General features: G+C 32.6%; 1 protein-coding gene across 6 annotated transcripts; it reads left to right on the top strand.

The window, feature by feature from the left end:
* Positions 1-409: 409 nt before the first annotated feature.
* LOC126695132 (protein LIGHT-DEPENDENT SHORT HYPOCOTYLS 10-like) lies at positions 410-3037 on the top strand. Of its 6 annotated transcripts, none has more exons than XR_007645973.1 (3): positions 410-1266; positions 2004-2040; positions 2704-3037. XR_007645973.1 is itself a non-coding variant. In XM_050391774.1 (2 exons), the coding sequence occupies exon 1, from the start codon at positions 613-615 to the stop codon at positions 1210-1212; it is 600 nt and encodes a 199-aa protein (XP_050247731.1). In that variant the 5' UTR covers positions 411-612; the 3' UTR covers positions 1213-1226; positions 2727-3037. The 6 variants fall into 6 exon arrangements, 2 of the variants coding, with proteins under 2 accessions (XP_050247731.1, XP_050247730.1); XR_007645972.1 differs by having other exon boundaries at positions 411-1226; XR_007645974.1 differs by lacking the exon at positions 2004-2040 and having other exon boundaries at positions 2727-3037.
* The last annotated feature ends 13675 nt before the right edge of the window (positions 3038-16712 follow it).

Raw genomic sequence — 16712 nt, 5'->3', positions numbered from 1 at the left:
AAATCATATAGTATTCATTCCGTAAATATTAATTTATAGAGTAGACGTGATAACTTTCACCCATTCGGAACAGAGCATTATATTCGTGCGTGTGTGTTGTAATATCATATTTTCTGTCATATAATAGGGATAGGTCGTGGAATCTATGCCGTCGATTTTGGCTTCCCAAATTGGTAATTCCGTGCCCAACCAACCTACCCTAACTCAGGTTATTTAGCATTGGTTACCTAGTCATCCACTCACAGTACTAATTACGCTAATGTACTGGATGATGATTGCTTGGATGATTAAAGCATATTAATAAATAATATATATGTAAATTATTTTTTTTTTAAAGTATACTTAATGCTAATAGTACCATTAAAGCAAGGAAATAATGCTAGAGAGGAAGAAAAAGATGAGCTAAAGCACTTAATAGGACCCATATCCCATACCATGTCTCCTCATTAGACCCATGATGTGATTTTCAAATTTTTTTCACCCACTAAATATTTTGTTCTCTTCTCTCTACCCTTATATATCTCTTGCTTTTCTTTCTGGAAAAAAAAAAATAAGAGAGAGAAAAATTACTAGAAATTTAATATTGTGCTGCTAGCTAGCTAGCCCTGATCGATGTCAAGCAGCAACAAAGGCAAAGATGTAGCAGAAGGATCATCAAGATCATCTTCTGCTTCTGTTGCTGGAGCTGGAGGTGGTAGCGGTAGCGGTAGTGGTAGCGGTGATCTGCATAATCATCAGCAACAACAGGCACCTCCACTTAGCCGCTATGAGTCACAGAAGAGGCGCGACTGGAACACGTTTGGTCAGTACCTGAGGAACCAAAGGCCTCCAGTGGCACTTTCACAGTGCAACTCCAATCATGTGCTTGATTTTCTGCGCTATTTAGATCAGTTTGGAAAGACAAAGGTGCACTTACAAGGGTGTGTGTTTTTTGGTCAGCCTGAGCCTCCAGGGCCTTGCACTTGCCCACTCAGACAAGCATGGGGTAGCCTTGATGCACTCATCGGTCGCCTTAGAGCTGCTTTTGAAGAAAATGGTGGCTTGCCTGAGGCCAACCCATTTGCAAGTGGTACTATCCGAGTTTACTTGCGTGATGTAAGGGACTCCCAAGCTAAGGCTCGTGGAATTCCTTATAAGAAGAAAAAGAAGAAGAGAAATCCAATATTGAAGCCCAGCAACCATGATGATAATTCCAACTTTCCTATGCAGTAGTCATCTCTATCTGGGTATTCCCTTCCCCTTCCTTTCCTGTCCCATCAAAATATGGTAAATTTATTCATTTTCTCTTTGTTAAACTTTGTTTCTAGCTGGATCTGAAAATAGTACGAAATTTAACTTCGTGACATGATGATATAGGACATAATTGACACTAGAGGAGTCAAAACACCTAGGCTTTTGTAACTTTTTTTTTTTTTTTTTTTTTTTTAATTTTTTAGCTTGGAGAAAGAATATTTGAAATCTAAATATCTCTGTTAAAAATATAAGAAGGTACTAACGAATTAAACTATAAGACTCTTAATATAGTTTAACTATTTAATTCATTTTAAATGTTCAGTTTAGGATCTTATGCAAAGAAAATTCATTAAATAGGATTGAATTAGATAATTTTTTTGCTACAGTACTGTGTATTCATTCATCTATTTTTTGCTGAATAGATCATCTCAATCCATTCATAATAAACCCTAGGCCAAGGGCCTTAAAACCCTAATTGTGTAGTTCTTACTTTTATCGAGACATTATAATAGTACTTAGTAACTTTACCTTATCATCGGTGACAATATCAGATGCAATAATGATAATGGGAGGTTCTCTCTCTCATGCAAAATTATAGTTTAATTTCTATCCTTTTTTCTTTTTCTTTATTCCGTTTTCCAAATTTAATAATTCCCCATTACATGTTTGCCAGTCTATGGTCCTAGCTCCATTAGAATTTCGCACTATTTTTCTGCCCTCCCAGGAATGGACATATATTAAATCTGATTGCCTTAGTATTTGTTTTGCAGTTTAAGTGTCTAATGAAGACAATAGACACACACACAAGTATGTATTTCTTTGAATTTACTACAATTTTGTGATTGAAGATCTCAGGGACAGTCGAATAAACCAAATGCGCGCCTATTTACTTTGTTGTCTGCTGGCTCGCTCTCATTTACAATATATTCTTTTCCTATTCTTTTTTTTTTTCTTATTTAATTCCCATTGTATGAATGTCCTTTTCTTTGGCATTAATGCTCGTGTATTTGACATATACACATAAGTCAGATTGTCTTGTCTGCATCAGATTATGATAGTGCCTAATGGCATCCAATTGTATTACCCCATATTGCATAGTTTGCAGTTAACATTTTACTGGAGTTTTTGAATAACTTCTTTATGATTAATCATGTGGAAGATATGAACTTGATTTTAATATATGAATGTGTGACCAAATATGTGAAATAATTTCTATAAGGATCATAAACATTCCTTGCACATGAGTTTCAAGGAGTCCAAATTATTCACTAAATAATATCATGCAGCTCTAAAATAACAACACAAATTTCTCAACTTTAAATGCATATATAATTTGTTACTCTCATCATCCTGATTATGTCATATATATATAGTTTGAATTAGTTGTTTGTATTATCCCATATATATATATATATATGTGTGTGTGTATTGTTTCGTTTACCCACTAAGTTTCCAATTTCTGACTCACAGGTCGCTAAATAATTAATTCCCAGGTCATGAACTCTCCACCATGTTTTGAAGCTCTACTGAACTGGAGATTATAACTCTATTCAAGTCTTCCTTGGATCAAGTCCTTTGATGTTTTTATATAGCTCAAGCACTGTATTTATTGTTTGAATGACAATTATAGCTAGCAATGAAGTTGGTGAAGAAAAACTGAATGAGCTGGGTAAGTTCCTATCTTTTATCCACGTTTTTTGTAGGTTAATCGGTACATTTTCAATGTAGTAAACTTTATACCATGAACTAGCTATCTCCCAAGTTTATGTTTATTGATGCATATATATGCCATCCTTTAAATTAAGTTTTGCATGATTCTAGTAAAGACCACTATGCTAAAGTTGTTAATTTTTCTTGGTGCAAGTCATGAAGAGGATTTACCCCCCCCCCCCCCCCCCCATAAACTAAATCTCAATGAAAGGGATGGATGTGATTAGACCATTGATACGTAGATGATACGCGATTGCATGAAAGTAGCCAGATTACTAGTTGGCTATCTTTATACAATTAATTTAATAAAACTTTTGCATGTTTAAATAATGGGAAAACCTACCGGCATTAATAAGAAAGAAAGAAAGATTGTTAAGACATTTTTCTTAATCAGATATTCCTGGTTGTAGTATTCTCCCACTATTATAACGTGATGTCCCACGCTTCATAATTTAATTTTGTTAACCTTAAATATCATTGGATTCCACTTTTGTCTTTTCATTAATTACATAATATCTTTGACGCAATCAACATTTTTCCTCGATTTCCACAATCAGTTGGTCCCTCTTTTCAAATTTATATAAGACCAATTGCATTACCATCCATTTGCTTCAACATGCTATATCTGGAAAGATTTTGGGATCATTTCATGTCAATCTAGTCTATGTTATCTACCACACACAGGAGAGTTAATGTTAGGTCCTCCTTTCAAATATTAGATCTTTCCCATTGCATTATTTGCCTTAAGATGCTTCATTATTCACTTAAGCTTTTAAGTATAGTGTAAAAAATTTTGTAGTTCAACCAATACTTCTTAATGTCTCAAACATAGCCATTCAAATTTCAAATTTATTCTCCTCCAACTGTCAAATTATCATCATCAACATCAACAATAACAACAATAACAAACCCTTCCAACTCTAGTATAATAAGAGTCAACATTTATGGAAAACACATTAAGTGTGTAACAATAGAAGTCAACATTTAGAGGTGCTAAACATCTATTACTAAAAACTATAGATTAATGCTTAGTGTAAGTGTGTAATAATAGTATTGTTTGGTCTCCTTTATGATGAGGAGAAGCAAGCTTCAAATCTCCTTCAAACACTTATCAATAATTAAATTATAAATTTAAAAATAAAATTTAGGCCTTCCCAACTTTTTTTTTCTTTCTTTTGGGCAACCAATGAAAAAGAAAAACTATATATATATATATATATATATATATGCAATAGATCCTATTAATTATGAAGAAACTAGAGCAAATAGGAAAAGTGCCAATTAATTAAGTCAGAAAAATGTCCACTAGATGGAGTCGTAATCAAACTAGTTAGAATTTGTAGAGACCTAATTTGTTGAACTATACTATGGCTGTAGACAACAAGAAAAATGTGGAATAATGAATGACCATTAAAAACAATACAACAGAAACATGTAGGTATAAATATAAAGATCTTAAAAAAAAAATTTTAAAAAAAAAAAAAAAAAAAAAATCCGATGTGTAAGGTAAGGTCAGGGAGAAGATAATTGATAAATTTGTAGTTGTTTTAACTGAATAGTGGTATATCCTGCTAAAATACTTTTAGAAAAAAAAAGAAAAAAAAAAATTCCTTATACTCAAGAGATAGTGATGGGCCACGGAATCATGGCCACCCCACCTTGCACAAATAGTTTAAAGATTAAAAATTGCAAGTACTTATAAGTTGTCTAACTTTCAAATAGTAAATGAGCTTTTTTACATATATATATATATATATATATATAATTCCATCACAAGATAAGTGCAAACTCTCAACATACGCGACAAACACTCCTTATTTTATTCATGTAAGTATTTTTCCAATAACCGATAGATTATTATACCATTCTATATCTCCTTGGCCTAGCTAGTTGGTGACTACCAGTTCAACATTCTCAGTTGTGGGCTTTCTTCTCATATGAAACAGTTCAAATGTTTTAAAATATACATGAAACTTCACCAGTTCCGCATTCTATATTTAGGATCACCAACCTGATCTGTACCCTAATGTTACTTAGATGTCATTAATTTAACCCTTAGGTGGGTATTTCTGGAATTTGGGATCCATCATTTTAATATTTTGCCAGAAATCTGTAAAAAGAGCATTTTAAGACTTCACAAAATTAGTTTTCATCTTAATTAGATGACATTCATATTAAAGGCATTTTTTTTTTCTTTTTCTTTTTTTGTGTGGGTGGGTGTGTAACAATTGCATTTCTAGGGGTAGAAGCTTGCCATTTATAGATGTAGAAGCTTCCCATTTACACGCCCTAGTACTTAATTTTATTTTTCCCGTTATTTGCAGCCATAATTGTCATTTCATGATTTTTTTCCTAGTAAGATGTGGCCTAAGCTTTTGGCAAGAGTAGTAGGTCCTTATTATGCTAACTTGTTATGCATGAACGGCTTTGTTGAAATCATTGTTTTATTGGGCAGTTGGTTGAAGATTGTGACGCTCTTAATGGCTTGAAGCTATGCCTAACAGCTGTTCTAATAGTAATACTATTGCATGCTCTAGTATCAATATGACCCAATAATTTTAACATTTTCTGGAAAAACGCCAGGGTCCTGATAATTTCATAGCACACTATGAACTCTCTTAATTCAAACTAAAAATAAATTAAAATCCAATTTTGTAAGTGTTATTGATATCAAAACCCAAGTTTTACTGAATTAGTTTAGTCAATGCTCAAGTTAATTGTATTATCCTACTCCATATTCATTGTATTAGAAGTATTCTTAATCCTACTTGTGTTGCTAGTAATTAACTAATTATAATTATACTAAAAGTACTATAATAATATGATTGTTTTTTAGTTAGTTTCACTATAAGACATAGAGCTTAATAGTAAATATGTAACCTCATAGAGCTTTCCCGTTTGAGACATATAGGACTTTAAAGGAGAAAACACATTAATCTCTTGCATTTTCTTTCTTTCCCAGCATTATTATTATTATTATTATTTTCCTTCATATTTTCTCAAGGATGGGCGAATTATTCCTCTTTATAGGAAATATATCATTCAAAAATTATCAAAAAGGTCATTCAATAAATCTTAGTCATAGTTAGATTTTGTATCTTCTCCACCAACAAAGCTCGTTATAAGACTTTGAAACTTTCCACAGCGAATGTAACACAAAGATATCTTGAATAAAGGACAATAAGCCATTAAGATACCTTGCTACCATCTGTTCTTTACTTTTATTCAACTCAGCCCTTGCCACAAATTGATAGAATGTTTGTGTGTACTCCTCTACACTACCAATTTGCTTAAGATCACTGTCCTAATTAATTCTTGTACAAAGCATGTATATAATTCAAGGAAAGAAACTGTTCCTCGAGTTTTTACTTCTTCTTGCTGCCCAATCTTTAATCTTTCTCTTTCCTCTCCTTTATCGACTCATTTGCAATTGTTTTCAGCATACAAAAGCTCTTCCATTGAGTCAAACCGACACCAATTTCACCATCTCCTCAGAAACTTTATAGTAGTCAAATACTCTTCCAATATGAGTCAATCAATCAAAAAACTCATTAGAGTTGAGATTTCTTTAAAATTCTAGGAGTTCAATCTTGATGTTATGCTCTTATTTATGCTCATACCTCTCAACAGCAGGTCTATCCCTTTCAGGAACTCTAAAAGGATTCTTAAAGCTGGTTTGAGCATCTTCATCATATTCATCACTCCTCCCACTTGGAGGGTGTAAATGTTGCACCATCTCTATCAAAGCAGCAGCTATTTGCCTACTTAATTGCTCGATACCATTTCCTTGGGGCTGATTTTGTTGTTGATCATCATTCTGACCAACGTGTGGGCATAAATCTACTCCATGGTCAATATTCATTCCATTCCTTTGTCCCTTACCACTTCGAGCTCTTACTCTTTGTGCCATATCAATTAACAAATAATGCTCCAAACACTTCTGACTCATCAAGAACAAACTGAATCACAGATGAGAGAATCTTTGATGTTCAACATATTATCTACATGTAGGAAAGATTGATCAAAGCCTGAAACTCTGATATTAAAATGATGCAAAGAAAATATTTTAGGTTTCAAAAGAAAGAGAGACTTGAATTTAGAGTAACAGGTTGAGAGAGGTTAAAAACAAAAAACAAAAAAAACAAAACAAAAAACAAAAAACAAAACAAAACAAAAACAAAAACAAAAACAAAAAAACAAAAAAAAAAAAAAAAAACCAAACAAACAAACAAACCTCGGAGATTCAGTACTAAAAAAAAAAAAAAAATTGTATTTTAACTCCATAATTACAAAATGTCTAGAACTTATATATTTATACATCTGTTATGCTGACGTCATACCCTGGTTGCTTAATCAAAATTTAGTTGACAACCAAGATGTAAAAAACAATGAACTATAAGAAACTATAGCCGGTAGCTAATAACTTGTAACTAACAACAACAACAAATAATTAACACCTAATTACTATTAATTGCTCGGCTAGACAAAAAGTTTTGGATTTCCTGAATTTTACTCTTAACTCACTCTTGACTAAGACTCGCTTGATCAAGACCCAAAATTCCCGAATTATAATTTTATTAATCAAGTCGGTTGATGGCTTGGAATTCGTGTTTGTATGCAGAACTATAAAAGAACACACTTAGGTCGGCTTAAAGAGAGCTTTGAAGATGTTTAGAAGAATTTGTACCACAAGCTACCCACAAACCTAGATTCCCCAACCCCTTTGTACCAAAATTGAACTTGAACATGGAGTTTCAGTTTGATGATCGAGGCTAAAGCCATAGAGCATCTCAGTACGTGTTTATTGAGAAGATCAAATTTTAAAGGTGGTCCTTGAAGTCATGGACTCAGTTTGTGGAAGAAATTTAGAGTAAAAGAATCCAAGTGATTTGGGGCTAACGATGGGATCACGTCAGTAAGCTTTCTACAGGGTAGAGTCTAGGAATAAGGGTTTATTCTAGATTTTAAACTTCAATTCTATTAGTGAATTTTCTCTAGGGGTTTGGGAACCCTTGGAAGTGTTTTTTCTTTTTCTTTTTTTTTTGTTCTTTTTTTTTTTTAACTTTATGCTTGTGTTCTTTACTTTATTGTTATTGTTTTTCATACAATGATTGTTAATTTATGATAATTAACTTGTACAAATCAATATTTCATAATTGGTTAATATAAGAAGTTTATCAATTCCATTGTAAATCAACCAAGGAGTTTAAATAACTTCGTAACATAATATTGGCCATATATGAATAACATGAGTAGTCTATATTATCTATCTATAAAATGCCATAAATGTTTCAATTAGAAATACCAAGAGGTGTCAACCAATTAAACTACAACACTATTGGTCATTTCCCTTGCAAATCCCAAGTGGAAATGATGTTTGCAAAACCTCTCATGCTCACCATTAAAACTTATTCAAAATTCCCTAGTCTTTACTGCTTACATACAATACATTCTCATGGAATGTAAAGAATGTCGGGAAACCATCAAGAGTGCAAAGAACTAGTGGTAATCATTAAAGGGGTGAACGGTAACTTTGTTGAAGTGAACACCACGGCCAACACCAATTTATGGTGCCTCCAACAATGGATATTTAGGCGTGTTTGGTTACAGATAAAAGTAGTGAAAGTTTAGGGTTTGGGGGAATAGAGAAAGATTGAGATTTTTTTTTGTCATATTAGCTTGTTGAGTTATAATTAGGGTGCTTTTTTTTATTGCCTATTTTATTGACTTGGCATTTTATTATTGATTTGCCATATATATCACCTTTTTTTTTTTTTGGAGAAGACATATATATCACCTAATTACAAGTGATATGCTCTAATTTTGATATATTAAAGTGGAAATCAATGTAGAATCCAAATTAGATTTGACTTATATTCTAAATTTCTTTAGGAAAATGCCTTTCATGATCAGGAAGTATTTAAAATAAGGCAATTTGTGTCATAATTTTGTGTCGAGTATCATTTCAATTAATTATTTCACGTACTTTAATTTTGTGTCAAGTATTTTTTTTCAATTCAAAACAACTTCAACCCTGTTCCAAATTATTTATAGCTCACTCTACTTAAAACCTATTTACACTTGCTTCCAAAACCAATTTAAAATATTCAAGCTATTTGAAACTAATCCAAATTTATTCACAAAACTTATTATTAATTCAAAAGTAAATTACATTGCTCTCTTTTCAGGTTTATCAAAATGACAGTCTTCTCAAACATTTGAATAGATAACATTACCTCCTTTGAGATTTGTATACCTGCATCAGTTAAGTCCATGTCATATGTCATCGAAAGTTGTGATTAAACTAACTGAAATTCTATTTTTAAAAAAGAATTATGCTTAAACTTTTGGAAACTTATTCAAAAAACATAAATATTAAAAATATAATTTGTATCATCATAATAAAAATTATGTTAAGAAGTAAAACCAAATAGATAATCAAAATTATTAATATACTAACTATTTTTCCCTAAAATGAAACAATAGAAAATGAACAATTTGCATATGCTATCAAATCATATGGTTTTTTCAAAAAACAATTGTAAAAACAAAGATTAAATAATGGTATGAACATTTACTATCTATTTAAAAGTATTTATTCATAAATGCAACCATACGTGTGCAGGGGTATAAAATATTTTTTTTATGATGATCAAATCAAAGCAATAAACAAAGGATATAAACGTAATTTTAACAATACAAACCCAAAAAAGATTTACTTTTATGGATTTTAACATTTTAGAGAAAATGCAAGTTTGAATGCAAAGATTTAAGTCAAGCACTTATTTAGAAATTTGTACTACAGAGAGAGATAGATTTCATATTGGTTATGTCATGTATATCTGTTAGTAATCTGATTGTTAAGTATTAGATAAGTTGTCCATTAAACCACACCATCAATATATTGCCATGTGTCATCAAATTATTTATAGAAATGGACAGTTGACATATAAAGATTAAAGAGTAAATCAAGCATGAAGGGCCAAAAAATTTTTAAGATGTAAAAATCCAAATGAAAATAAGTTTTAAAGGTCAAAAGTGTGCTTTAGTTTATATATATATATATATATATATATATATATATATAAAATAAAAGACACCATTGCAATGTAATCAACCAATATTACTCTTCTCAAAAACAACAACAACAAAATAAAATAAAATAAAATAATTTCAACCAATATTACTTATAGCTAATCTTTACTCCAATGAAGTTAATCGCTTAATATTTGTATGCAGTCACTGTGGTAATATGATTATGATCCATAATTTTTAATAGACTATAATTATTGTTTTTACCATGACGAAGTGGCATGGGTTGATGGCTTAGAACATTTATTATGCGATAATTTTTTACAGGTAAAATAATCGCTTGGCTGAAAATATACATTAGATAATATATATAAAAAAAAATATTTATATATATATATATATATAAAAGATAGAAATTCTACTCTAGCTTAATTTAAGTGTATATGTGTGTGAAGTTCCCTCCTAGAAACTTGAACCCCCCTACACCACACAAGCACTTATATTTGTAGAATGACTATCACGTCAAGAGTGCGCAATGGTGATAATAAATTTTCATTATAAGCTCAATTAACTTTGCAACAATATAATTATAAAGTATTATTTATTTGTTTCAAAGAGAAACAATAATATTGTTACTATTGTTCTTCTTTTTTCAATTATATCTTGTGAAATTTTCTTTACCACCTCTAGTAGAAAATCTTGGCTTGCACATACATGTGTATCAGCGTAAACCCACCCCCCCCCCCCCCCCACAAAGAAAAAGAAAAAAGAAAGCTCTTGGCCCGACCTAATTTTCACCTTGAACTCAATGATTGTTCACTTTTATTTTTTTGGGTAAATTACAAAGTACATCCCTAAAGTTAGGGTTTATTTGAATTTTACACCCAAAAATTCTCCGCCATTAACAAAAGTAGCTCCTCCATTAGTAGACTAACCTATGTGGCCGTTAAGTAACACACTAACAGCCGAGACACACTCCAACTGTCTGATGCGTAACTTTTTTGGGGGGTAAATTGCAAAATACACCCCTAAAGTTTTGGGTTATTTAAATTTTACAACTTGAAGTTTCCCTCCGTTAGCAAAAGCAGCCCATACATTAGTGAACTCACTTACGTGGTTGTCAACTAACATGCTGGTAGTTGAGACACTCCAGCCATTTGACATGTAATTTTTTTTTTGCTAAGGCAACCTCCCTAAAACAACACCGCTTCACCTCAAGCAAATTCCACTGCTACAACCCCATTGAACGATGTTGTTTTGCTAAGGAAAAAAAAAATCACAAACCTGGTGTCACTCCAATCAACAATATTGTTTTCCAAAACATGAAAACCCAAAAATGTTTCATTTTTTTCAAACCCTCATTTTTCTTAGCTCTCAACTTTAAGCTATCTATCTCTCCATTTGTAACAATTCCAGCTCAACCATGTGACATCATGTCCAAGAAGACCAGATCAATGGTGAGTCATTTTCTAACGGCTAGAGTGTGTCTCAACAGCCAACATGTCACTTAAAGGCCATATTAGTGAGTCCATTAATGTAAGGGTTGCTTTTGCTAACAAAGGGAAACTTAAAGGTGTAAAATCCAAAGTTTTCAAACTTCAGGGTGTAAAATCCAAACAATCCCAAACTTTAGATGTGTGTGAGTTCCGTGCACCATACCCCCTTTATGACACATCGTCATGTCGATTCCTTCTCACGACAGCAAGATACACAGTACTCACTTCAGGGTATAAAATCCAAACAACCCCAAATTTTAGATGTGTGTGAGTTCCACGCAGCATAGCCCCTTTATGACATGTTGTTATGTCAATTCCTTCTCGCCAAAGTGAGATACATGGTACTCAATCTCCCCAAAAGCAATTTTAGACTCAAAGCCAATGCGAGCATAAGAGTACGTGGAGCCTCTTAAAAAGAGATAAAGGAGCCTAAAATTACTCACTAGATCAATGGTGAGTGATTTTCTAATGGCTAGAGTGTGTCTCAGCTACCAGCATGTCACTTGAAGGCCATATTAGTGAGTCCATTAATTTAGGGGTTACTTTTGCTAACAAAGGGAAACTTTAAGGTGTAAAATCCAAAGGTTACAAACTTCAGGGTGTAAAATCCAAACAACCCTAAACTGTAGATGTGCGTGAGTTCCGTGCACCATATCCCCTTTATGACACGTCGTTATGTCAATTCCTTCTCAAGAAAGCGAGATATGCAGTACTCAATCTCCTTGAAAGCTACTTTTAGCCTCAAAGTCAATGCGAGCCTAAGAGTATGCGGAGCCTCTTAAAAAGAGATAAAGAAGTCACCACCTGGTTATTGGTCTAGGAACCAAAACATGACTCCATGAAGGTCTACCTACCAAACTAGTTCTAGAGTTAGCGTACAAGATGGGAAAAGGATGGCACCCTAAGTGTTAGGAAACTAGCTATATCAACTATCTGTTGTATGTACTGGAAATGTCATGTATGCATTGAAGCTATCATATGTTTATTGTATGCTAGTATTGTTAGGAAGTTAGTTTAGTAATTCACCTAGTTACTGTTAAGCTGAATTCAGTTAGTTAGTTGGTTAGTTTTGGGTAGGAAAATAGGATAATATTGTATATAAGCTACCAACCAAATCAATGAGAGGTTATTTAGAAAATTAGCCAAAATTGTTCTATCTTCTTCCCCATGTTTAGGAGGTTGGTTACCCTCGAAGTAACTGTCAATCTTTCCTTCAATTTCCATCTTCTATATCCTAGTCATTAAGTTACCAAGAACTTAACACCAAGCCTACTCAGCTGTAGTTGGCCTTCATATCGTTATTGGATAGTTGTGAAGCAGTGTCTACCTAATGAACCTTTGTGAATGAGCGCATGCTTTAAGCCCTAAAGTTTGTTTGCAGGCCATGTGAGTCAAGATAAATCGGAAAGCATAAAAGGGAACATGATAAAGACAACCAATCATGAAAAGATCAAAGGAATGTATGAGTATATGCACATCTAATCATGTAAGCATGGGATCATGGGAACGTCCAAAAATGTGAACATGTGAGCAACCAAGCATGTGAGCATATGAACATGTAAGCATTTGAACATTCGAGAGTGTGAGCATGGGAAAACATATGAATGTGGGAGCATCCAAACATGTGAGCATGTGAGCAACCAAACATGTGAACATGGGAGCATTAAAACATGTGACCACATGAACATGTGAGCATACAAGCATATGGGCATATGACCATGTGTGCTTTCAATCATGTAAGAACATGTAAGCATTCAAGCATGGAGACATGTTAGTGACTAGGCATGTGAACATGTAAGCATGTAGACATATAGAGATATGGGATACAAACATCTCAACATGTGGACATATAAACATCCAAGCATGAAGCCATGTGATCATGTGAACATCTAAGCATGTGATCATGTGAACATGCACGCATATATGCATGTAAGCATGTGAACATGTGAGCATATGGATGTGCAAGCATGTGAGTGTGTAGGCATATTGGCTTACAAGCATGGAACATACAATCATCAAAACACATTGGCATCCAAACATGTGAACATTTAAGCATGATCACCAAAGCATGTGAACACATAAACATCCAATCATATGAACACGTAGGCATGCTAACATGTAGACATCCAAATATGTGACCATGTGAATATCCAAGCATACGAACATATAAACATCCAAAAACATAAACACGTTATCACCCAAGTGTGTGCGGTATACAACTATGCAAATGCACATGCATGTGGACATCAAACAAATGGTTAAATGTTTAATGAAAATTAATGATTAAATCTTATGAAGAAGTGACACTTAATTAGCGTAGAGTCTTCATTAAGTCTTGAATGTCTTTCCTTTAATAACTTAACATCAATTATCAAACTTATTCTTAATCTTTAAATGTGCTATTGTCTTTTAATGACATCTCTTCAATCAATTAATCTTTATTGCCACAGTTATCAATTTAGTTTGAATTCAAACCTTCAAATATTTTAGGAAGGATCATCACATTAATTAAGTATCAACTGCTCTGTCCTTTCCTAAATTGACATTTCATTCGATTTTTTTTTTTTTTTGATACAAGATAGAATTTCTACTATGATCTAATCTAAGTGGAGACTTGAACCTCGGCCCTTGCCCCCCCACACCCCACAAGCACTTATACTTGTGGAGTGACCATCGCACCAAGGGTGTGCAGTTTGATTGTCACAAACTTAGAAATATTTTAATCTTAAATTAGATCATTAAGTCTTTCCTTATCAAAATGAATTAGATTTAAATATGGGATTTAATACTAATTGACTATCATCTTTTATGGGAAATATTTTAGTCTTTAATACATTTAAGACCATTATCCTGTAGGAAATATCTTTTCAATAATGCTTGATTACCTTCCATAATTAACCTTTCAATTTTATGACAATTTGACTAACCCTAAAATTAAAGATGATTTTATTAAAAAATGAAGGTTAAATTACATAGTTGGTCCCTATCCTTTACACCATATGTCAATTTGATCCCTAACTTTTCAATTGTGTCAATTTAATTCCTAACCTTTTAATACCGTGTCAATTTGGTCCCTACTGTTATCCCCATGAAAAAATCTAATGTGTCAAATAGAATAATAAAATAAAAATAAATAAATAAAATTCACATGCCACGTTAACTACCAACTATACCACCACATCAAAAAAAAAATTTTAACCAAATTTTTTATTCCCACATGAGATCAACTTTGTGGAAAAATTCTAATATCCCTAAATCTTTATCTCATCAGATTACATCTCCCTCACTTATGTACCCTTATGCCAATTTTGTCTAGTAAGTAATATAGACAATCTTAGAGCACTTCCTGGGACTTGAGATCTATTGTGAAGAGATGTAAAACAATGAGTTCTATGTAGCAATTGTAGCACAATTAGAAGTAGGCCCTTGGATTTTTCTTGTCTCGGTTAATCTTTGGCCATAGGCTTACAAGAAATTATGAGAAAACTAAAATTCAATCTCCTACTTACCTCAGAAGAGAACTCATTGCCACTTCACTTCAGAGACTTTCACTCAAAGCAAACTACTACAACTCCGATCGATCACAAAAAAGAATTCAAAGAGAGAAAAATGTGAAGTCCAAAACAGAGAGATTTGACAATGAAGAGTATCAAAATGATGGTTTAAGGTGAAATTTTGAAAGAACAATCAAGATGGTCATGTGTGAGTCTAATAGAGTTCTGTTTGGATTTCGAGAAAGTGAATGCAAGAGGAAAAAAATTAAAGAAAATTCTGAACCATGTTAGATGAGAGGATAATCTGATTAAAGAGAGTTTTAGCGATTTTGGCAATATAGTTGGCAATTGAGGTGACATGAAAAATCATTTTTTATTACTCCGTTTGACACATCAGATTTTTCTATCTTAGTGGATAACAGCAATGATCAAATTAACATGACACTAAAAGGTTAGGGACCAAATTGATACAATTGAAAGGTTAGGGGCCAAATTGACATATGGTGTAAAGGATATGAACCAACTATGAAAGAAGATTAACTACACAATTTTGAATGTTTTTGGTATTTTAGAATTATTAATTAAAAAATAAAAGATAACAAACAAAGAGATACTATACAATTTCATTAAAAATAAAATAAGTAAATAAGTATAATGAATGTGTACGCACCATCATGTCAGCGTACGCATTTGGGCTTCAAACAAATTCTCAGATTCATATTATACTCAGAAAATGAAATTAAAGCACAATCAAATAGCATGTTATCACTCAAAAGCAATATATCACACATTATATTAATAAGAACAACATATAAACAAATAAAATAAAAGACAATAAAATAAATAAAGAAAATCAAAGGTGAGAATATGGGTTATGGAAAAGACCCATATCTCTCCCATTTAGCACCTTACAAAGATGTAGATGTCCAGTCCCTCAGCTGAAATAGACTGCCGCAGTTTTGTGTGTAAATTAACAACTTAAGAAAATGTGAATATTTTAGTATTTGATGAAGAAAACTAAGACTTATAAAATGGTGATTAAAGAATCATAAAAATAATGAGTGTAATTAAGAAAACATGAGAAAAAATTAATATTCTAACAACCAAAGGTTGAAAAATTCAATCAAGATCTTATAAAACCTATTCCTACACTATTTGAAACTCAATAAGTATTTTGGAGAGATTTTGGCAAAGCTTCCGCCATGGGTGAAAAAATGGGATCCCTTGAATGGTGGAAAATGGGGGTATTTATAGGCTTAGTGAAGGCTAGGGTTTGGTAGGATGTTTTAGTTAGCTATTTGGCCTGGTTGATTGACCAAAAATCCCACCAAAATAGAAAATGAGTGAATTTAGACTTTTGTCCAAAGAGATGCTTACGCAACAAAATGGGTGCGTATGCGTCTAAAACGCTGCTTACACATATTTTGTAAGCCTCCTGCAAATTGGGCTTAAAAAATGGATTTTGGGCTTGAAAATAGATTTTGAGCCTAGGCTTTGTTTCTTGGGTCATATTTTGGGCTCTATTAAGGGATTAGGCTCCACACACAATGTTGATAATTTTGGTATCGATTTGATTTCTTGTCATCAGGATCGAGGAGGTCAGAATGAAATGGGGCGTCAACATGGTGTACTTTGCAATTTACCACAAAAAAAAAAAAAAAAAAAAAAAAAAAAAAAAAAACTACATGTCAGTTGGCTAGAGTGCATCTTGACTACCAATGCGTCACCTGACGACCACGTAGGCTAG

Source organism: Quercus robur, chromosome 8 (assembly GCF_932294415.1).
Source record: "Quercus robur chromosome 8, dhQueRobu3.1, whole genome shotgun sequence".
NCBI lineage: Eukaryota > Viridiplantae > Streptophyta > Magnoliopsida > Fagales > Fagaceae > Quercus > Quercus robur.
Note: the sequence above shows the minus strand (reverse complement) of the source record. Positions and strands in the feature narration are given on the sequence as shown.